Source organism: Blastomyces dermatitidis (assembly GCF_000003525.1).
Source record: "Blastomyces dermatitidis ER-3 genomic scaffold supercont1.10, whole genome shotgun sequence".
NCBI classification, from domain to species: domain Eukaryota; kingdom Fungi; phylum Ascomycota; class Eurotiomycetes; order Onygenales; family Ajellomycetaceae; genus Blastomyces; species Blastomyces dermatitidis.
In genome coordinates this window covers 2866627-2890203 of record NW_025544783.1, presented here as the reverse complement: position 1 = coordinate 2890203, position 23577 = coordinate 2866627, and the positions used below count along the sequence as shown (strand labels likewise).

The window sequence follows — 23577 nt, the reverse complement described above, 5'->3', positions numbered from 1 at the left end:
TCTTCTTACACATATCAGTGATTAGTTATTGAAAATAAATTATTATCTTTCTTAAATTATTATCATATCTTCTGAATTCACTTCTTTCACTTCTTTTACTTCTATTGAAGATTCACAAACTCTTCAAGAAATCACTGTGAATCACAAAGTCTATGTTATTTACAATTCAATACAGAATACTCTCTTTCAATTATAATAAATAATCACTTCATTCTTCACATCTGATTCCAGGTCATGAAATTTATGAAAAACTCAACACAAACACTGAGATGAACTATGAAATAATTATCAACAGATTGTATTATAGATTACTGAAAAGTTATCTCTCTACTACAATTACTGCAACTTTATTCAGAAATATTCATCATAAACTGATCATAACTCTAGAGAAATTTTCTGACATCTGAAGTCATCAGAATGCAGATAATAAAAGAAAAATAATCAGAAAATTACTACTAAGCTGATAAGTTACTCTATCAGATAATGATTTTTAATAATACTAACTTTCTAATTTAAAGAAAATTGTGTGAAAACAACTCTGTATCAGTACTCTGATTTCATAACTCTCATCTAATAACTTCTGTGAATAATTACTTTATATATGTATATCTCTGAATCTTTCTCTTCAATCAATTGAAAACTCTGAATTCTGAATACTTCTTCAAATGCTTAATTTAAATCTTCATATTTCACATTGATTCTGTCTTCAGTTCAATCTCAAGACACACTATAAAGTTAATATACAACATCTAGAATCAGAGTTGAAGAATTATCAAAAAGTGTCTCTCACAGTGAATGCATGAACTAGTATAAACAATCTTACATTTATAAGAGTTATATGTTATTATTATTATTATTATTATTCTTCAATTATAGATGTATGCAGTCAGAGACTATGACATCTATCTGAGAACTTTTAGTTCTCAGGGTTTTTCCTATATCTGTAAAGTTAACTATTATACATTCATCAATTTCAGATATGCAAAATCAGAAAATTCCAGCTCAGAATACAAAAACTGTTTACAAATTACAGTGTTTTAACATCTTCTGATACTTTGAAATCATTTGATAATATCATGACAAAGGAAAAGAGAACACAGTCTTAAAGATAGACATATTAAATAGATAGACAGAAAGAAATTGAAAGAAAAAGATAAAGTAAAGAAAGACTGTAACAAAACAAATTATTAAAAGATAGTATATAGCTGTGTTAACAGACTATATCTGGTTAATTTTCTCCTCTTCATATTCAGATAATTCTAAATTTAGTCATTTTCTTATAGCTGCTTGAGTTTCTGATAAAAAGTCTATTAAGTATTTAATTCCTGTCTCAGTTGAGAATAAGAATCTTATATTTAATTGATTTAGATTATACTTGTCTTTCAATCTAGCTCTGAGACTATTGTATAATACACAGTGTATTACAATATACTCAGAATTCTCATTTGTATTACAGAATGAGTATTCTATTGAGTCAAATCTATCATTAAATCTTTATATATAAGATTTGAAATAGCCATGTCCTAGTTTCAGCTGTATTATAGATGAGAATATTTTCTTTTTACATTTAATTGAACAAGATTTTCACTTGAGTTTTATTTCAAATCTTAAATAATATATACTCTTCTTTTGTTTCTGTCAGCTTTTATTTCACTTGTCTAAACAAGATTCTTTTATTTTTCTCTTTATAAAAGATCAGAATATAATTTTTTGAATAGATCTGCTTAATTCTGCACTCTTTTTTACAGCTGAATCTGCCAATTCATTGTCATAAATATTCATATGAGTAGAAACTTAGTGCAGATAAATTATCAGCTTTGATATTCTTCTCTTTTAAATTTTCAAAACAGAGTTTAGAATCAGTTCAAGATTCATTTAATTATTATAAATCTGACTATTTCTAAGTCTTTTTAAAGCAGCTTGACTATCAGAGAATATTCATGTCTCTTTCAAATAATTTCCTCTTTTATGAGATTTTATTTCAATGAGTTTGAAAGCTTTCACTATTACAAATAGTTCAGCATCAAAGACTTCAGATTCACAGCCTAGATTTCAGAAATCTGAGATAAAATTGATATTATCTTCAGTATAAGCAATGCCTGCATCTAATCTATTCAAATTCTCATTTTTTAAATTATCTGAATAAATCAGAATAGAGTCTTTTATATTGATTATAGAAATTCTCTTCAAATGCTGTTCATATTCTTTCTCTTTTGATAGTTCACTTATTTGTAAGTCTATAAGAGATTCAAGCTTTTCTCTTCAGAGACATAACTTCTCATAATCAACTTTTTCAATATTTAAAGAAGAAAATTGATTTTTAATCAGAGAGCATAGTCTGTACAGTTGAGAAGACATTTTCTTTGAAGAATTATTTTCATTTCAATCAAGAAATCTATTTCAATTCAGTTCATTTTCAGAGTTAATTGATGAAAATGAAGAAGAGACTCTTTCTCTGATTATATGATTTGAGCTTATCTTTACAACTCTCAGAGCATAGTTTATACAGGTCTTTTCAAATCTAATAGCAGGAGAAGGAATTGAAGCTTCAATTTTCATTACTTTAATAAAAGATGATTTGAATGCTTTCAGAATTCTTCTCAAGACTCTGTTTTGCAGACTTTGAAAGAGTTAAGTGAAATTCTCTTGATTATTTCATCAAACTTGAACTTCATAATCAGCTACTGATGTAATACAGACTATATATAACTATCTCATAACCTGAAAGTATACATCTCTCTCTGTATTTAATAGTCTGATTATGTTATTCAATAGTCTTTCTGCCTTGACAGTTCTTTGTTAAATGTGATATTTAAAATTCAACTTGAAGTTTAATTATACTTCTAATCATTTGACATTTACACTGGGTTTAATCTCTCTATTTAAAAGAGTTAGAGATAGTTCTTTCTCATTGAATCTAGAAAAGAAATGAATTAACTCAGTTTTATTCATATTAAATTGAATTTGATTGATATCTGCTCTAACAAAGATTTCCTTTGCAGCTTCTTCAATTACTTTCAAATTCTCTTTGATAGTTTTTGAGCTGTAGACTAGACCAATATCATTCATATAACTCAGAGATTGCACTATTCTCATATTTCTATTTTTGAATAGATATACAGTGTATATTGCAAATAAAATGAGTGAGATTGAAGATTCTTGTGATACTTCTATTTTTATCTCAGTCTTGTCTTATTTCATTCCATCAAAGAAGAGTTGTATAATTCTTTTAGATATAAAATAGTTAACTCATTTTATTAGAGAAAGTGACAGTTTTAATATCTTCAATATCTGAATTAACTTTAACTTTGAAACATGATCAAATACTTCTTTTATATCAATAAAAACTGTAGTTGAGACCAGACTCTCATGCTTTGCTATTTGAATATCATGAACAACTGAGAGAACAGTGTTAATTACAGAACACTGTTTTCTATCTCTCATTTATTCACTGAATAAAAGAGAATCACTTATAGAGCTTATAAAAGATAGTTAAGTAGCTATTATCTTTTCTAAAACCTTTTCTAGACAGTTCAATAGAGATATTACTCTATATGACTTAGAAATTAAAGTTTTTCTATTAGGTTTTGTAAGAATTAGACTGGCCGCCGGAATCATGAATTTCACGTTTGATTTCATTTAATCTGGTTTCATACATTTCTTAGCGTGAGTCCCGCTGAGACTAGCTATTAAAAAAACATGTAAAGTGACTATATATCAGATCTTAAAATGAAATCATGACTTGAAAAAAATGAGAAAGTGATTTCATTTGATTCCATTTAATCCCATTCTTGACATAAAGTTACTATTTTTAGACATTTTAAGGTTTTTTTTAGACTATTTTTAATTTTTTAAAAAGTAATGCTTTTTGATAACACTCAAATGAGATTTAAAGTCATTTAAAGCAATAAAAATAATTTAAATTGAGAAGTGGAAATCATGGTCTCATTTGAAAAATGTGACAAGAGTAGACAGTAAGTCTCACTGAGACAGTATGAAACTACTATCTAATGTTAAAACCGTGTAATGAAATCAGTTGAATTGATAATGAGACTATTAAAAAATCTGATCCTGGTCTCAGACACAGTCACACGATCAGTCTAGTAAGAATTACTTCAGTGACTTCTCTTCAGCATTCAGAATGATATTTATTTTTTAAGAGATTGAAAAAGAGCTCAAAATATTCATTCTTTAAGTAGAAGTATGTATTTTGAATAATCAAGTGATTAATTGAATCAGGCTCTGCAGCAGTCTTTACTGAACTTGAGAAGATAGCTGACTCTAGTTCATCTTGAGTAAGATCAGATCATTTCCAGTCATTTTCATTAATATAGTTAAGATATGATATATTCTCTTTCTCTAAATCTGAATCTGATGAGTTTTGAAAGAGAGTTCTTATAAAAGCTTGACATTTTTTCTCAAAAGAGTTTGCTGTATATGATTCATTCTGAAACTTATATTCTAAGGTTGGAAGTTTTGCTACACTTCTTATTTTAGTATAGTTAAAAGCTTTAAAAACTTCTTTTTCTTGTGTTTCTTTAAGAAATTTATTTCAGTAGTCTATTTTAGCTTTTTTAATATCTGAAAAATATTCATTTCTGACAGCTTTAAACTCTTTATCAGAAATTATATTATTCTTTCAATCTCTTCTAGCAGTAGTCAATTGTTTTCTTTTAGATGTAATATTCTCATTTTATCAAGATTTTGAATACTTAGAAGACTTTCTCTTTGAAATATTATCTTTAACACTTACTAGAATAATAAATGTAATGAGCTTCACTCTATTCTCAAGCATTTCATTTGAGATATCTTGACCAGGGTTTCAATACAGCTCACTCTGTCTTTCAGATTTTAACAGTTTTATACTTTCTTCAACTGCCTTTCAGTCAGCTTTTTCAAAGTTAAACTGATTAGAGAGAAGAGGATTTTCACTCATTTATTTCTCACTCAGTTCAATATTAAATTGAATAATCTCATGATCTGATCCTGATGTCTCATTTAAATTAATAAATCAGTTTACAAGTCTTTTTTCTATTAGATTTTGTGATATGAAGATTAGATCTATAATAGATTTCTATTTCATGTCTTTTCTAAAGAATGTTTATTGATCAGACTTATTAACTAAATCTATTAAATGCTCAAAGATTCATCTAATCAGATTATCAGCTCTTACTGCTCTTTTACATTCTGAATTTCATCAGAAATGATGTGTATTGAAATCTCCTGTAATTATAGAGTTTCTTCATAAAGTTATGTTCAGAAATTCTCTATTAATTGTTCAGATGTTATTATTTTTCTTCAATGACTTTTCATTATAGATATTTATAAGCTGTATAGTATCAAACTCATTCTCTTTATCTATAATATCACTCACCAGAATATCAGGGTCAGACATGATATCAAATCTTAGATTAAATTAATATCTTGATCTCTTTCTTCTATAGATCACTACTCTTGACTTTATCTCAGACTTTTGAGATAAAAAGCAGTAGTAGCTTGAATAAGAAATGACATATTTTTACTCAGCATCAAAATTCGGCTTCTGAAGCAGTATAAAATTAACTTTTTATTCAAATGCAATTTGAAGACAAGAATAAATGCAATTTGAGTTCTATTCACATTATTTTGAATAAATGTGATGTTTGAAGAGTTTTTAAACTTTTTTTATTGTTTTTGTTGTATATTCATACTAAAAGAGAGTAGAGTAGAATCTAATCACTATCATCAGATAGTAGATTATAACTGTTCTGAAAAGTAGAAATCTCAACTGCTTGCATTATATCTAGTTTATTATCAGAGTTATTTCTCAATTCTCTAATCTTAACAGAAGTTTGAGAATTCAAATTCTGTTTACATTTAGCTGAAGAATTGAAGTTTGAAGATTTAGATAGTTGAGAGTTTCTTCTTTTTAAGCTTGCAGTTGTGAGTTTACTGACTTGACTATTCTCTTCAGTTCTAGATTTACTTTAAGCTTCATCTTTTCTTCAGTTCTTTTGAGTTCTTGAAGTAAACATACATTCTTTTGAGCTAGATGCATGTTTTTCTTTGCAATTAGAGTATTTAAGCAGAGTGTGTTGACATATTTCATCTCTTTTTGAGCATGTTTCATATTTATGCTCACTAGTTTTGTAATCTCTGACACAGAATGCACATTTTGAGTCTCTGAAACAGAAGATTACAAAGTGTTCATATCTTTGACAGTTTGAACACTGTGTTTGAGCTTTGAGATTCATTCTTGAGTCTTTGTATTCATGAACTCTCATTTTCAAACCTGCTACTCTTACTTCAGAGATCTTTGACTGTTTAAGTGTCTTTATATATACTAGAACAGAGGCATTTCTTCTGCTTTGTCTGAACTCAATTGAATTTAGTTATACAGGCTCTTTTCTCAGTTGAATGAAGTTGTATTCTTCTAATTTATTTTTGAGAAGTAGTATTTCTTCTTCACAGTCAAAAATTTCAACTGAAATATTATGAAGAATGAATTTGTCTCACTTTTCATCTCTCTCAGATAGAATTATTGTGTCTAACAAAGATTCTACTGCTGATTTTCAGAGATTCTCATTCTGAATAGGAAATTCTGCACTGAATTCAGACATTGTGATCAGAATGATGAAGTTTTCAATGAAGAATGACTCAATTGAAGCTATAACTGATTTTTAAACTTCAATATCAGTTATTAACTGAGAAAAGAACTGCTGATTGATTTCATTTCTAATTCTGAAAATAAGGTTTGAGTTTAGCTTATTTCTCTGTAATATATTCTGATTTGAGACTTTGAGAATAAGTCTTCTATTTCTGAAGATTTGAAGATTCTTCTCTTTTTACATTTTTTTCTTCACTCTTCTATTACTAGAAGTATGAGCAGTATTCTTCTCAGTTTTCTCAGAATTTTGAGCAGGTTTTGAGATAGCAGATTTAGAGACAGCAGGTTTAGTGACAGCAGATTCAGCTGCTTGAGCATATGTTTTCTTCTGATTTAAAGAAGAAGAAGAAGAAGAAGTAGAAAAGAAAGAAGAGTAAACTGAAGAGTCAGTGATTGAGAGTTATATATTATTACATTGATGAGAACTGAACTTATTAAGAGATATTAATTGAATTTGAATCATTGATCAGTAGTCATACTAAGAATTATATAACAGAGATATTAATAACTGTGATTAAAAAAATGACTATTAAAATATTAGTCTCAGTCTTCTTACAATTATAACTAACAATGCTGTGAATAACTATACTATGATGAAGAGCTTAAAGTAAAAATTGACTTTGCATTTCTGAAATGATAAACAAGGTCATATTCTCTGTATTACTCATGTGATTCAACTTATAATGTAAACACTGATAAAGAATCTTAATATTGAGATGAAAGTGATTACTTAAGTAACTTTTATATTCACTTTACAAAACATAATATTTTTTGACAATACTTTTTAATATTACTTTTTAATAATACTTTTTGATAATACTACTGTTAATTTTGAATAGATTGACTAATAATTTAAATATCATAGATTTAAAACATTGTTAATATAATTTGTATCTCTTCTCAATAATAATAATGATTTTATAATATTTAATAAATAAATAAATCAGTCACATCACTGAATATGATACAGAATGTTAGAATATAGTGAAGTTTAATATATAAGATAACTGTTCAGACTCTTTAATTATATCAGATAATTAATCATTGAGTATAATACTCTGACTGAGAAAAGATTCAGAGATTGAAACTTTCTGATATGAAGTGAACTCAGTTGAAATATGTGATTAGTTTACTGTTTCAGTTTTATAAAATAATAAAGATAGTCTCAATCACTTATACATTAATGCTGCAGTCAGTCTGATAAGTGTATAACAGTTTATTTACTTATCTTGAGAAGCAGTTGAATCACTTAAAAAGAAATTCAGTCTGAGATAATACTATAGTGCAGGCTATTATTACTATAAGAGATAAACTGATACATTACTACAGTAAAACTGAACAATCTTTTACAGAGTACTATGCTATAGCAGCTCTACTAGATTTCTCTCATTGAGTTAATATCTACACTTCTCAAGATTGAATAGAGAAGAAATAAGACTTATATGTTAAATTAATCTGAGACTACTACAATGTCAACTATCAGAGATTTGAATGAGCAGATGTTTGAGATATGAAGACAGTGAAATACAATTCTTTAATAAGTAATGATCTTTGATAATACTTCATATTATATAGAACTATAATACTAACTTTGAAACAGAACTAATATACATTAATTATAACTGAAAATCAGCCAAATCTACATGCTTGTAAAACTGAATTTGACTGCTATCTTCAAGATGATTCAATAAATTTACATACTAAATCAATTCTAGAGTTATAAAAAATTATTAAGAGTATATATTCAACTATTATACTGATGATATGTGATATTCTGATAATTTCATTAACAGAGATAAGAATAAAGTGAAAGTTCAACTCAAGTCAAGATATTTATCACTATTACTGAGAACAATTATAAGAAGAAATAATCAAGAAACTTATGATTGTAAAACATGAAATTATCAGACAGTTTAATATCTCTGATCACAGTATATCAGAGAAGTATAGTTTTCATGAGAAAGTGAAGAATAAACTTACACAAGAATGTATTTAGTTGTTTTATAAGTATTATCAATAATTATTATCAAATTCTGATTATATAAGCAATCACTGAATGAACTGAATAAGACTGATTTTAATCTTCAGTCTCAGTCTTATTCTGATTTTAAAAGAATGATTATCTTTCACAGTTTATTCTAGAAAATTACTCTCATTTCACTGTTCTTGAATTAAATCTAGTTATTTTTCACATCATTTCTCTCAGAAATGATTCATTTTCAGATTTTTTTAAGACTTGGTTCTGATGAGACTCACATCAAGAAATGTATGAAATCAGATTAAATGAGATTAAATGTGAAATTTATAATCTCAGTAGTCAGTCTAAGATTTATTACTGATCTGTTCTCTTCTCAACTGACTTTTAACTAACAGTTATCAGACATTATAGAAGAAGATAATAAGCTTGAGTAAGAGATTGAGAATATTCTTAATAAGAGACTCTGCAGCTGTAACTGATAATATCTTGTGAAATAAGTTAGCTATAATTAACTGATCTGAACTCTGAGTTTCATATTATCTGAAACAGTAACTCTTGACTGATGAGAACTGCTTCTGAAAGAAGAAAATTAATATGACAGACTATATCTGATTAATTATATAGACTATTTCATTACACTTCATAGATTCTTTCACTTTACTTTTAAATATATACACTTCAATTCTCAGTCATTCTTGATCATTAATTCTCAGCTGTTATAAACATGTATAGATTCTTTCACTCTGAAGCTTCACTGCATACACTATTATATATATGTATAAATATTCACTTTAATTACTAATTTCTATACTTTCTCTTTCTTTTCTTCTCTAATATTTTTCTCTTTATTATATAAAATCTATTAATATTATATCAATCTATTCAGTGTAGGCCTCTTACAACTATATTATAATATTATGTAAGTGAGAAGTGATTTCATAATCTCATTTAATATTATTCTTAATAATAAAATTAGAATAAAAATATAACTAAGAATTCAAATATATTCTTTATCTAAGACTAGATTTTTATTTAAAAAGTGAATCTGAAATCTTTAATATTTGAAATAACATGATTTGAAATCAATATAATAAATATAAATCATAATCAGAAGTAATACTTTTAAATAATATAATAACTATAAAGTTTGATTCTGATCTCAGATACAGTTACACAGTCAGTTTAACTGTAACTGATTCAGTGAAAAAAATACAAGATTGTAAACATGTATATAAGTGAGATTGTATTGAATTCACTATCTTGATATTTATTTATTAAATCCTTGTCAATATTATTCTCTTTTTCTTACTTTTTTACAAATGTAATATGTTTTCTGCAAGTCTCTTTTTAAGCAAGCAGTAGTATTATTAATTAACAAGATCTTAAAATATATTAATACTGATTAAATAAGATGATTTTAACAGCTGATGAGTGTATCAAATGAAGCAGTATAATTATATTAACAAGAAATCCCGAATTGGCAGTGTTTTTGCACAAAATGAGTCTCATAACCTGTGGAAGGTGTAAAGCTTGCTTGATTGAAAAGGTTGCTAGCTTGTGAGAAGTTATATGGTGGAAGGATTAGTAAGTCAGATCACGTGACCTGACAGATATTTAAGATTCAGCGACATGTCACTGAATATAATGATGGGACATGTGTTATGATTGGTGACACATGACACGGGTGGTGTAATCACTGTAAATTAACCCTACGTTCTTCCCGTAAGGTATATTGTAGGCTACTGGGGCAAAAGAGCTCAATCACCACCAGCGCCTGCTGGTAGAAGGGCCGACCAACCGCGGGACCCCCCAACGTATATTCACAAGTCATGTGACTCCAAGTTGATGTGATAAACTCACTGACCGATCAGAATGGGTCTTAGGTATGCAATTGAAAATATGGCAGCCACACTACATTTTAAGTTTTTTATGTATTAATTAACGGAAAAGCAATTCCCAAGCTATTTCATATACTCCGTATAAATCAGTTGGTTGGTGTGAGTAGTAATTCGGCGATGTGATGTATAAGGAATGTATTTCTGCCTACGCAGCGTAAAGAAATTCGCTGGCGTTGCCCTGAGAATTCTGGTCCACCCTTTCCATGAGGCCATGCCTGGATCTTTGTAGCCGCTGGGGATTCACCAAAGAGAAGAGGCAAAGACGACGGTGTTTCGGCTTAGTGGGGGGGCAATTGGGTTAATAATGGGGCTCACCGCGATCCAATTCTAATTTGCCTTCAACGAACTACGGACCAGTTTTGAAAAGTAGTGGTTGTTGCCCTGCGAGGCTGCGAGCCCTGGAAACTGGCGGGTGACATATACTTTTAAATGTGCACATTTGGATAAGCTATACTGGTAGACATCAGTCGTTTCTGGTTCCTCGAGCTGTCATTACACATCTCATGGGTTGTGGGAGAAAGTTTACTCCGTAGACGGACGGGATTGGAATATTAGTATTTTTGCTTAGAAAAAAAAAAAAAAGCCTCATCGAATCACCTGCTACGGAGTACAGAGTACGGAGTACAGGCCAGCATGGCTGGCTTATGATGACGACTAACTCAAGATAATAGTGATGTAACTACCTTCCAGGTGTCCACCCACCAGCGCCAGTCTTTGAGTATTTTTTATGGGAGTGAAAAAAAAGAGACTGGCTCTCGGGCCCGAAAGTATCGGACCCAAACTTTTCAAAAAAAATAAAATAAAATAAAATAAAGAAAACAAAAGGGCAAGCAAGCGAGTCAAAAAGAAAGGGTGACGAAAAAAGAGAACAGAAGACTCGTCATTGCGTGTTCTTGCCGGCAACAATCACCAATCAATGAAATCATCCGCCCAGGACTGGGCTGGTGACGGGTGACTTGTGAGTAAGACAAACCGAGACGCCAAACAGGGGGCAACCCCAATTTTTCGCTAGCCGGCGCGGCCGCGGCAAGCCTTTCCAGGGAACTGCGAAGTCTGATTTGCCGAACGCCGGTCTCCGGCGCGCTCTGATCTTCAACCTTCCTTTGCATAACATAACTCCCGCTCCAACTGTTCCAGCCATCGCAATTGATAATTAAATAATACGACCACAGTTCATGCATGACCACTGAACAACACGCGTTGGGCCAAGGAGCTAACAAGTAGTTGCAGGCTGGGTACGGAGTACCAATGCATTAACAGGGGTTCCAACTGGCAAGTTGGCAAAAAGACTCAAGGTTGGATCCGCTCTGCCTTGCCTCCCAGATTCGAATCCAGATCCAGGGTTGGCTGGCAAGCCTTCTGGTTCTTTGTGTTTCTGTGTCTGCGAACTAGCTTAGGTTCCGTGTGACGGCAAGAAGGAAAGAGGAGGAGAGGGAGGGGGGGGTTAGGGTTATGGGGGGGGGGACGAGAGAAAGGAGCGTGGGCGGGCACAGCGCCCAACCTGCATGCCTATATATTCTCCTGGACCCTCCCCTCCCTCTCTTGTCCAAATTTTTCTTGACTCTTCCTTCTTCCAGATCATCTATCATACTTAAATAATATTTGCTCATCTTTTCGAAGAATATTTCTTCTGCCTCTCGTTTTTCAAAGGTCGCTCTAATCCATTTATTTATTTGGCCATAATTCCGACAACACAAACACACAAAGAAACTTGATTTCAAAATTTCAAAAATGCATCTCTCCGTTGTCGCCATTGCCGTTTCGGCTCTCGTCGTCTCCGTCCAGGCTGGAGTTGTAAGTACTCTTTTTTTTTTTTGAGATGCCACAACAGTGCAAAGGGGTTCCGTGAAAAGCAGCAAGAAAGCTAACAACTTCTCTCTACAGCCTGCCGGATATAGCTCTCAGGAGCTTTCGTATTCCGCTGGACCTTCTCACCCTTCGGAGTCCTACCCACCGGAGCCCTCTTACCCGGCTGAGACCAAATACCCCGAGCCTACCAAGTCTGAGTATCCTACTTCAAGCTACCCGGCTGAAACCAAACACCCCGAGCCTACCAAGTCCGAGTATCCTACTTCAAGCTACCCGGCTGAAACCAAACACCCCGAGCCTACCAAGTCCGAGTATCCTACTGGAAGCGATGTTCCCACTTACCCCACTGGCGCTCCCCCATCCAGCGCCCTACCCACTGGCACTGGTGGCTACCCTTCAGTCCCATCCTTCCCCCCGGTTGAGGGCGCTGGATTCTCTGTCAGCGTTTCCTTCGGACTCGGTCTTGCTGCAGCTCTCTTCGCTGCTCTTCTGTAAATGGAGAACCTAATAAATAATGAGGAGTCTGCGTGCACGAAATCCATACCTTAATATTTCTTGTTCCCAGTTAAGCCGGCCTATTTGACAACCGGGTGGAAAAACTGACAATCCTGTCTTTTTGTATTGGGCTTAGTTGGCGAACCTACTTTTTTAATTTCTACTTTTACGTTTACGTCTGTATAGCAAACACTTGGGAAGGAGAACAGGCCAGGGAATCCGGAAAGGCAATTCCTTAGCCGGGACAAGGCAGCGCAACAAATCAATGACTGTTTTTCCTTTCCTTACCACACTACAGTGTTAATTTTTAATTACATCCTGGTATCCATCAGGCGTTCTGTTGAGTTGGCCATGGTATTCTTTTTCATTTGGTGATTTCCTAAGTACGACTGACGTTTTTTTTTTTTTTTCCTGATAGACTTGGTTTGTTATTAGTGTAAAATCAGACATGTTCACGATTCAACTCCTTACAATAATAACTTCGCTCTCAGAATATTAGCAGCCGTAGCCTCTGTTCGGCAAGTGGTTTCTAGACTTGGTAAATTTCTGTGAACCAGAGAAAGCGGTCAAAAGTATCACAGCATGCAGGAACAACAACTCGTTCAACGCCACCTGGTTAGCAATACGGAGTACAATAATAGCTATCCACTCTCCTCACCCAATCCTTCTCACTGAACGCGGTCTCATCAATCTGCAGATACTTTCTGCCACTATCCCAATCAGGGCTTGCCAGGTCACGAGTTGTTTTACCTGCGCCATGCCATATCGGGCCTAGCGTATCTCTCTCCCTTCTCTCAGCCGCATCGCTCCTCTCTTTTATCAGCGTCAAAACATCGCAGACCAAGGCTAACAGCCATAGAGTTGGGATTGATTATTTATGCTTATATTTTTTATTTTTTTTATTTTGTAATTCCTGGACACTTCATTTCCATCTGCTCTCCTCACCCACCTTGTCACAGTATGGTGCCCGCGTTCCTCAACCCTTCTCATATGAACTCTGCTATCTATAGGTAGCTTTTCTACGTAGTCGTGTTTACACTGGATAAATATAGGCTTATATAGAGCGCATTCAGCATGGTGAGTTCGCTCAACCAACAAACCCAGCCCATTGCTATATCACTCATAATCCCACATCAAAACAACAAAGCACTCGAAAAATAACGCATCTACAGGCCTCCAGCTTTCGAAGGCTGGCATCAGACCATGCCTCTCTCCATAGAGGCGGCCTACCACCCCACTACCTCTTCCCGCCTTCGAGCACTTCTTCATCATTTTCAGACGACCTCACTCAGCTCACCGTCCTGCTTACGGGGCCGCAGGGGACTCCCTACTCTCAGGGTCTTTGGCAATTACATCTGCGCATCCCTGAGGATTATCCCAAGAACCCTCCCAAAGTGGCATTTAAGACGCGCATATGGCATCCAAATGTCGATGAGTCAACCGGCGCGGTCTGTGTAGATACTCTAAAGAGAGATTGGGAGGCGAAGCTGACGTTGAGGGATGTTTTGATTGTATGTTTTTTTAACCCTCCACCTGCCGTTTCCTTTTTTTATATTTTTGTAGAAAAACGCGTTTGGGGAAACACATACCTTCTTCTGCACCGATCTGCTCACTCACAATTTATACCCCCACCGCAGACGATATCCTGTCTCCTGATACACCCCAATCCGGATTCCGCATTGAATTCTGCAGCTGGCAGCCTCCTCAGAGACGATTATGAAGCTTTCGCGCGTCAGGCAAAGCTGATGACCTCCATCCATGCGCCAATACCCAAGGACATTAAAGATGCTGTCATGGAGGCTAAGAGGAGGGGAGATGAAAGTGGCATAGTTATTACGGAAGACGAAGATCGCCTAGCAGCAGCAATCGGTTCACGCAAAACGGCCAGCACCTCGTCCGTGTCGACCGTGATCATGAAGAAGCCTGTTACACAGCGGAAACAAAGCAGCCTGCGGACAGAAAAGCTAGATATCAGGGTTAAACAGACTTGTCAGCATGGTTTACTGTCGTCATTGCAGTCGTCATCGTCGCCCTTCATGCAAGATCAACAACAACAACCTCACGAAGATGAATCAGATAACGAAGATACCGGGAGCCCGTCCAAGGAAAATGACCCTTCGCTATCACTTTCACTGGTAGCCATAAGCCCTTGTAGTTCGCGGAAAGGTGTCCTGGGGAAACGTCCACTTGCCGTCCTCGCGAGCCCGAGTGAACCTGAGTTTGTTCTGGTAAATTCCGGCGCCGCCGCCGATGATGATGATGATGATATGAACAACGCCCATTCCCGTTCAAATTCCAACGACGACGGCTTGACCCCTTCAGAGCGGAATATCGCGGCAAACGCCCTTGCGAGGGAACAACAAGAACAGCAGCAGCAGCAGATTCGGACACAGCAGCTGGAACTGCCACCCCGGAAGTCTCTCAAACTCTCAGTACTGAGTAGAGGTGTCAACGCTTCCGGTCGGATACGGGAGGATTACCGGGACCCAGTTTCGACCCTTGCGCATAACAACAACAGCAACAAAGAATCTCGTGGCAACGGCGGCAAGCAGGTTGACAGGGCCGGTTCTAGTCAAAGCTCAATACTTAGCCTGTCACCACCATCACCATCACCAACACCGCAACCACTCCTACAACCGCCGAACGAGAAACCCAGCGACGACGGCAAGGAGAATGAAGCATCTACGGCATCCACTATTATCATTCCTACCGCTGCTAGTACAACAACAACAACTACTACTACTCCTACTACTACTACTACTACTACTACTACCACCGCAAATAACAAATCACAGCAGCAAAATCAGAAGCAAAAGTTCCCCCCACCGCCACCACCACCGCCACCGCCATTTCCATCGTCGATATCCGTACCCAAATCGTCGAATACGAATGGCAACAACAAAAGCAATAATAATATTAATAATATTAATAATAATATAACGGCACGGAGGGTTTCCTCCGCGCCCGCCAAAGCGAAGCCGCGGGTCGGGTTGAGGCGGTTGTAAAGGAGTTGTCAACAGCTTGTAGGCTGCAATTAATATTGTACGTGTACATGTACACATTCCAGCTCTGCCCAGACATGCAACATATATATGCAAAGGGACCCCTCCCACTCCTACCACCTCTATCACCACCAGCAAGCATCACGAGGCACGCGCCGGCTCATTGTATTCATTGTATTTGGCTTTATTCTCGTTTCTGTCGGATTCTTTGGTTTTTTTTCTTTTTTTTTTTTTTTTTTTTTTTTTTTTTTTTTTTTTTTTTTTTTTTTTTTGCTCTTTTTGGCGGGGCGTCTGTCTGTCTTAGTCTACCTTTGGTATTTGTTCTTCAAGGGAAGAGTGCCTCTTCTTTTGTTGGGGAGTAAGTGGGTTGGGTCTCTTTCTCTTCTCTTGTCTTTTTGAGGCCGAGGCTGATGATTCTACTTTTTTGCGGATTAAGTGGTTATGTACTGTAGTTATGATACACATGATTATGATAGAAAACATGAATTGAATGAATGAATGCCAGCTCAATCTTTCTTGCAACTTGATGAGCTCTAACAAGTGAGTGTTATTATCGGGAGTGTCTCAAACACGGTCTAGAGAGAGCTTTATATAAATATAATCTATCTTTGATTAGTAGCACAACTTGTGCAAAGAGAATAATTTTAAAAATTAGAAAATAAAAATGTAAATATAAAACCAGCTCCTAACCTAGAAAAAGGAAGCACAAACGCTAAACTAAAAATGCAAGACACTGAAAACAGATAAGAGCATAACTTATAAGTCCTTCTTTTCTCAACTCATCTCAATCTGATATCCCTTTCACTTCCATTCGTTTCCCTCTTCAAACAACAAACTGTTCCGTTGCCTTCAGAGAGCATATGCTGGAACCAATCAATACAATCTTGTAAAAAGCAACAACCTCTTTCCCCTGTTTCAATCAATCTAGAAAAAGGGGACGTGATCCGAAAATAAACAATTTTTCTTCCTTTCTTTCTTCCCTTCTCGCCTGTGCTTTCCATTCCATAGCCACAACAGGCTAGAACCGCTGACATGAATATTTTTTTTAAAGCTCGTTTCAATACGATAAAAAATGAAAATGACCAGTCCAATATGATGCCTAGTAGCGGGGTGGATATTGAGGCACAATGACAACATAGACAGGTGAGAGTCCCTGTAATAGTCTAACGATCGAGTCGGGTAGGGTCCGATGGAAATGAATGTATAATCAAATGCTGACTAGGAACTAGAAAGGGGCGCGGGCAAGGAGTAACCGAACTGATAAGTCGCTAGAATCAATATATATATATATATATATTCTTTTCCTTCAATAACTGTGCTTCGACAAAGGAGTGACACTTCGCCACAGCGATAGGAGAGTGTCGGAATAAATGCATGGGAAGAGATGCATAAAAAATAGACGCGCACGACACGAATAGATAATCGATTTCGGAAGTAACAATAACAATGAGCTAAATAAGGATAGAATAAGTGGATGAGCGGATTGTAAAAAAATATAGTTTTATCGAACGTATCCTTAATTGTGTTGCCAATTTAAAGAGCGTACGGGTTTACGGAGCGAATAGTGAGACACCTATGCATTCGAGTTAGCAAGACGAATTTTTTTTTTTTTTTTTTTTTTTTTTTTTTTTTTTTTTTTTTTTATTTAAGGGCCTGTATTGAAAACTTACGGTGGACTCTTGGTCAGATCTGTCTTCAGAATGATTGGCACCCTAGTCATCTCAGTGACGTCCTGAATATATTCACCATCCTCCTCCCGCAGCTTGAAAAGCTTGAGATACTTTTCTTTATTGGTCAATTTGGTTTCGGGAGCTTCAACAGTGCTACTTGCGATCTTCGGATCTGAACGAGTGCGATGAGGGGTCTGCTGGACGTGGCCATTCCTTGTAGGAGAGGGAGGCATGCTTTGAGTAGACCGATCCACTGGGGAGTTAAGCGAGACGCCTGCAGCCATCTCCGTGGCCTCGGAAATATCGTCGTCTTCATCCTCATCGTCGTCAAAGAGAGCGTCAACATCATCAGTTGAGATTGTACCGGTGTCCGTTTGTTTCCGCTGAGCTTCCTCTCGCTCGCGAGCTCGTTCCCTTGCAGCCTCCGCTTCACGAGCGGCGGCGGCAGCATTGGCAGCACGTGTACTCTGGGCAGCTTTGGGGCGCTCATCCTCAGGAATGTAAGCGGATGACGGGACACCTTTCTCCCAGTATAGCTCGAGAACCCGCTCCCCCTTACGGAACTCGGCCTTCTTTAATGGCAACTGATCACAGTGGACACGTTTCTCAAAGCCATATTCTGGAATGAGGACATCGAAAGCAGATTCGTAAACGCAGAGGACAATACCCTCGCTGATCAGGTCACCTCCAATCTCACTTCGTTTCTTGTCCATAACGCGGCAGGATTCGATGTGAACACTTTGCTCCTGAGCAGTCTGAGCAGAATCCTTCTTATTATTACATTGTTCAGCGGTTTTGGTAAGAATTTCGACGTCATCCGTACATTCAACATTGGAGAGTACTGCTTCTAGTTGTCGATGGACGATAATATCTGCGTAGCGCCTAGAGGGGTTGGTGAAGTGAGTGTATACAGGCAAGTTAAGAACGTAGTGCTGTCGCTGATCCTCTGTCACATTTCCTGCAACGTAATACTTCGCACGCTGCATCGCCTTCAGAAGCAGTGTTTCCATTCCCTGCGGAGATAATAGTTGTTAGCAGCTGAGATTTTCCCTGAGAGGATATATATATAAATATATCTGGGTATGTATGCATTAGGCTAAGAATTTTCAGATCATACCTTGCGAATATCAACGTCTTCTATTTGGAAGAGACTGGTCTGGAGTGTACCGCTACTAGTAGGATCGATGTCATAACCCAGTCTCGTCATCCGGTCAACGAAAGTCTTCAGCCGTCGGAAGTTAGGTGGTGCCTGGCGGCGAAGGAATGCTTTGTCCGGAAGAGCAGACAGGAGTTTCTTTGCGACAAAGGAATTCGCCTTGTGGCTTAATTCCTCAATGAGTTCGTGGGCCGGTGTGGTGTCGAAAATGTTCTGTTCGACTGGGACATTTTCATCGTCAAGCTGGTAGAGGAGTCGCAGAGCTGGTATATTGGAGGACCGATTGCCAGATCTCGCTCTTCTAAATTTAATGGCAATATCCTGAATATTGTCCCGCATTAGTTAGTAAAGGAAGTTTTGTCAGTCGGGTAACCCATATTTAACACTCACGTGTAAAGTCTTGATATCCTCCACAGTAGCCCCGTGGAGTTCAACATCAAAATTTCCGCTAAGGACGGCATCCACCTCGTCGTACGTGAGTTTCCCTGAACTCTTGATTACCCCCTTTCCAATCCACGGTTCTCCTTCCACGGAGCCGGTGGCGGAATTCACTTGGAAGACGACACTGACGGTTAATCTTTCTTCGCCAGGCAAAAGCGAACATATTTCAGTCGCCAAGCGAGGCGGGATCATGTTAACCACACGATTCATAAGGTATACTCCAGTACCACGCTTCTTAGCCTCTCTATCAACGAGCGAGTTACTCTTGATAAAATGAGCGACGTCTGCCACATGGATGCCAACTTCCACCTTCCCATCAGAGAGTGATTTGACGTGGATGGCGTCGTCCAATTCCTTGTAGCCGTTGGGATCGATAGTGAAAGTGGTTTCATCCCGGAAGTCCCTCCTATTAGCCAGCAAGGCTTCGCCTTCGTCCTTTACGGACCATTTCTCGAAGCCAACATTCTTCAACACAGCTTCAGAGAACTCATCAGAGGCGAAGTTGTTGTCTCTGAGTAAGGCATCCGTCTCCACCTTTAAGTTGCCCATGGCACCAAGTTGTTCAACGAGTGTTCCAAATGGATGAAGAGATGTGATGGGCCACCTCTTAATGCACGCAACAAATATGTTATTGGCGTAGTCAGCATGCTTTTCAACAAAGTCGCGGGGAGCTTGTTCGGTTGGAATCGCGATTAAAGGAACACGTTTGTCAGTGGGTTTGAACCACACAATCTTCGGCTTCTCCTGTTGACGGTCATGGTGATGACGAGAATGACCGCCCTCTCTTGCCTGTCGCTCTGCTTCCTGTTTCTCTTTGGTAGCCTGGCTGGAGGGCCGAAGAAGGCCGAGAGAGCCGGCAAACATCTGGCCAGCAACACGTTCGATCACAGCGACAACATGACCAGCATAGAGTGGCTTATGTTCATCGCTAATTTCATCTTCCTCCACGAGAAGGAGGCTCTGACCTTCAACTTCGACGTCATCATTCTTTTTCTGAGTGGGCCTTTGGCGGAGGCTGCCTCGTCGTCGAATACTTCCATCGGGCGCAATTTGTCCAGCATCGCCATTAGTAATAGAGTCAGATCGAGCGTTCTTATCCATCCCGGCGGTGCTACCGCTCCTGGTTTCCGTGATATCCTTGCGTTTTTTCTTCTCCTCCTTCTCTCGCTTCTGGCTCCATACTTCATCAACATCCAGCAGCTCAACAGCAACAAGATCACCCTCAAGGGCACGGTTTCTATCCTTGCTTCCACAAATGAAAATATCTGCATCAAGGTCAGGCGTAGTAACGTAAGCGTCGGATCTATTTTTCTTGTTGACTCTCAAAACACCGGCCACCAGTTGACCGTCGTTCAACAGAGCAGGCAGTGATGCCTGGGGCAAGTATGGGGTAAAAAGTGTTTTACGCTGTTGCTGCTGTTGCTGAGCAGACAGCTGGGGGGCAACATGCTGAGGTGTGGCTTGCAGACCTAGATTTTGAACATTCAGCTGACCGCTTGCTTGCATCGCTTGAAGCTGGGCAATTTGAAGAGGATTTAGATGCTGACCAGCAAACATTTGCGGGGGTGCCATGACAACTTGTCCCTGAGGGAGCTGGATGAGCTGGGGTTGACCTGTATACTGGAAGGAACCAAGTGATCCGACCGACTGGTTCACGGACCCACGTGTGCGATGACCTGGTTGAAAGTTGGCTCCACCTTGCTGTTGGCCAAAGCTTCCCATGGGAGCTCGTTGCTGGTCCTGCCCTTGATTCTGGTTTGTATTCTGTTGACGCCAGTTGCTATCGAAGTTTCGGGAGCCTGATCGACCATGCGATGGCTGGCTGGAGCGTCGAGAAGAATCCGGTGCTGGAGATCCCTCACTTGATTGTGGGAACTGGAACCCGCCAGCACCTCTGCCACCCGAAGTTCCACCACTGCGGCCGCTGCCCATGGCCAAGGACTGACTACGCGTATGGGGACCAGATCGAATGTTTCCAGCCCGTTGAACACCTAATCCTTGGGGAGGTGAGGGGAGGACGAGGCAGGCTGGGAAGGCTTTTCAGTGGGAGAACCTTCACCTTGGTTGGACGTGCTAGAAGCACCCGAGGCACCTGGAATTGGGAATTGGAATCCAGATGTAGTCCTTTTTTGCTGGGCGAGTTCAGCAGCTTTTCTCGCTTCGGGGAGAGCCAGTGAATGACGGCGCTGATGGCCACCTCCAGGAGGAGCACCCCCACGACCACGAGATGGCTGGCCATTCTCACGATTCTGATTAGACGAACCCTGGCCCTGGCCTTGGCCTTGACCTTGACCTTGACCAAGGTTATAATCGTAATTAGAACCGGCTGCACCCGAAGAAGGCGCAGGTGGGGGTCCCATGCCAACGTTTGGAAGTGCAGACTGGTTACGCCGGTGGGAGGGCTGATTTTGGGTATTTAAGGGTACGCCCATATGTTGTGGCTGCTGTTGTTGAGATTGGGGAAACTGAAAATTATTATGGGTAACACCAGGAAGCCCCTGAGTTTGCATGGTTGGCGAGTAGGCAGCCACATGTTGGAGAGACTGTTGCGGTTGCAAAAGCCCCATGTTGACGTATTGCTGATGGGTGGCAGCAATTTGCTGCTGCTGCTGTTGGAGTAGTTCAATCTGTTGTTGTAAAGCTAGTTGTTCCACTGTGTATACACATAAGCAAATGAACATAGGGTCACTATCAGGAGAGAGGAAAAGATAAAATAAATCACAAAAAACATCTGAGACGTACTCATTAGGGGAGTAAGCTCTGAGGGGCTTCTCCGATGGGCAATGTGCAGGCGTCTACCGGCAGGGCCGGGGATGGACTGGCCTTGCTGATCCATGGTTGAGATTGATAAAGCACAAGGGCTTTAGATTATGTCGTACAGAATATTATATAGGAGTTAACTTCCGCGAGCGTGGGTGCTACGATGCGTCGGCAAGAAAAAGAATCGATGTGGATAAAGGGAGGCTAAACCACGGCTAATGACCAGAACTTGGGCTGCTAGCCAATGCTTAACGAGGCTTGGTGTGCAGCTTTTGAGGCGACGTGGCTGATCCAAGCTCCAGACGCAAAAGCAAGTCAGTTGAGGACAGAGGAATAAGATTGGGCCAATATTTTATAGCAGAGGAATGAGGAGGGGAATGAGATGAGATGGGAGGAGGAGAGAACAAATGGAGCTACAGGAGAACGTTTAGGGGAGAGATTGTGGTGGGGCGGGGAGTTAGCGTATTTTTCCGCAAGTTCACTTACAGAGAATATCAACTCAAGCGATGGAACGAAGCTTTTTGAGCAATGAGTATTTCGAAGCTGGCCCACCTGTAGACCAAAGGTTCACTAGAGGGAAGAGACAGTCTCGAAAATATGATAAATGGATAGGAGCAGGGTGGGGTGGCAAAAAAGTATTGCAGTTGTAGAAGTGGAAGTATCTCGTCTCTGTAGATAAAAAGGAGAGGCTCGAGAACCCAGCAGCGTAGTTGGGGAAATGTTTTTTAAACCAAATTATTATTTGTTGCTCTTGTTATTGTTATTGTTGTTTCTTGTGATTGTTTGTGTTTCCAGATTATAATTTTGTTTTTGTTTATCGATTTCCAATCAGCCGAGAGGAGGAAGGAGGGGACGAGCACCTGGTGGCTAGAAGGAGAGACCGAGGAGAAGGGCGAATGGAGGCGTCAAGAAGACGACGAGAATGACGGCCGGGGAGACGGCGAGATGGTGATTACGCCGGCAGACCTAGGAGAGGTTGCTGCAGACAAGCAACGATAGGCGGAGAGGTATAGTTGAAAAGTTGCTCGAAGTTGACTGGAATTCGATGTAGAGAGGAATAACCCAAGGCCAGGAGCTGCAGAAACGAATTGACAACGGGCTGAGATTAGCAGATGACGGCTGGATTTGGATGCTACACAAGAAGAAGACGAGGCCAAGAGAAGGTACCAGTGGCGTCTTAATGGAAGAGTGAGGCAGAGAAACAACGGAGCAGCAATACACCAGCTTAAGAGGTGTGTGGGGAGGGGATAGATTTGGAGGGAGAGTTGCTGCTGGAGTTTCACCAGACAAACAAACAGAAGGAGAGGAGGACTAGAAGCCACAGCCCGGATAGCGGGGGATGGAGGGAGCGAAGGGAGACGAGGAAACAGCAGAAAGGAGCGGTGATAAAAATTATCTAGAGGATGAGGGAGGGACAGAGGGGGGGGAGACAAGAAGCAGGAATGGCAGAGGAGAAGGAGAGGTTGAGGATATAGACGAGCAGAAGTAGAAGCAGAAGAAGCAGAAGAAGCAGAAGAAGCAGAAGAAGCAGAAGAAGCAGAAGACGCAGAAGACGCAGAAGACGCAGAGTGAGACGAGACGGGGTGAAATGATGGCGGAGACCAGACGATGGGGCGAACGGACAGGGAAGAAGCCAGCCAACAGGGAAGTGACAGCAGCAGCAGCAGCCAAATAATGGCCCAAATGGTTGGCACTAGCCGGCAGACTAGCCGCCTGCAGACA

At 38.6% G+C, this 23577-nt stretch overlaps 2 protein-coding genes across 2 annotated transcripts; one reads left to right on the top strand and one right to left on the bottom strand.

Annotated features, from left to right (window-relative positions):
• The first annotated feature begins 13492 nt into the window (after window positions 1-13492).
• BDCG_08283 (ubiquitin conjugating enzyme E2) lies at window positions 13493-16047 on the top strand. The gene is made up of 3 exons (XM_045424058.1): window positions 13493-13903; window positions 13999-14337; window positions 14464-16047. The coding sequence occupies exons 1-3, from the start codon at window positions 13901-13903 to the stop codon at window positions 15829-15831; spliced, it is 1710 nt and encodes a 569-aa protein (XP_045272860.1). The 5' UTR covers window positions 13493-13900; the 3' UTR covers window positions 15832-16047.
• A 52-nt stretch (window positions 16048-16099) lies between these two features.
• Window positions 16100-23407, bottom strand: BDCG_08282 (cell wall biogenesis protein phosphatase Ssd1). The gene is made up of 6 exons (XM_045424057.1): window positions 22342-23407; window positions 21838-22141; window positions 19045-21748; window positions 18616-18975; window positions 17499-18511; window positions 16100-17401 (listed from the first exon to the last, which is right to left on the bottom strand). The coding sequence occupies exons 3-6, from the start codon at window positions 21025-21027 to the stop codon at window positions 17362-17364; spliced, it is 3396 nt and encodes a 1131-aa protein (XP_045272859.1). The 5' UTR covers window positions 21028-21748; window positions 21838-22141; window positions 22342-23407; the 3' UTR covers window positions 16100-17361.
• Between the last annotated feature and the right edge of the window lie 170 nt (window positions 23408-23577).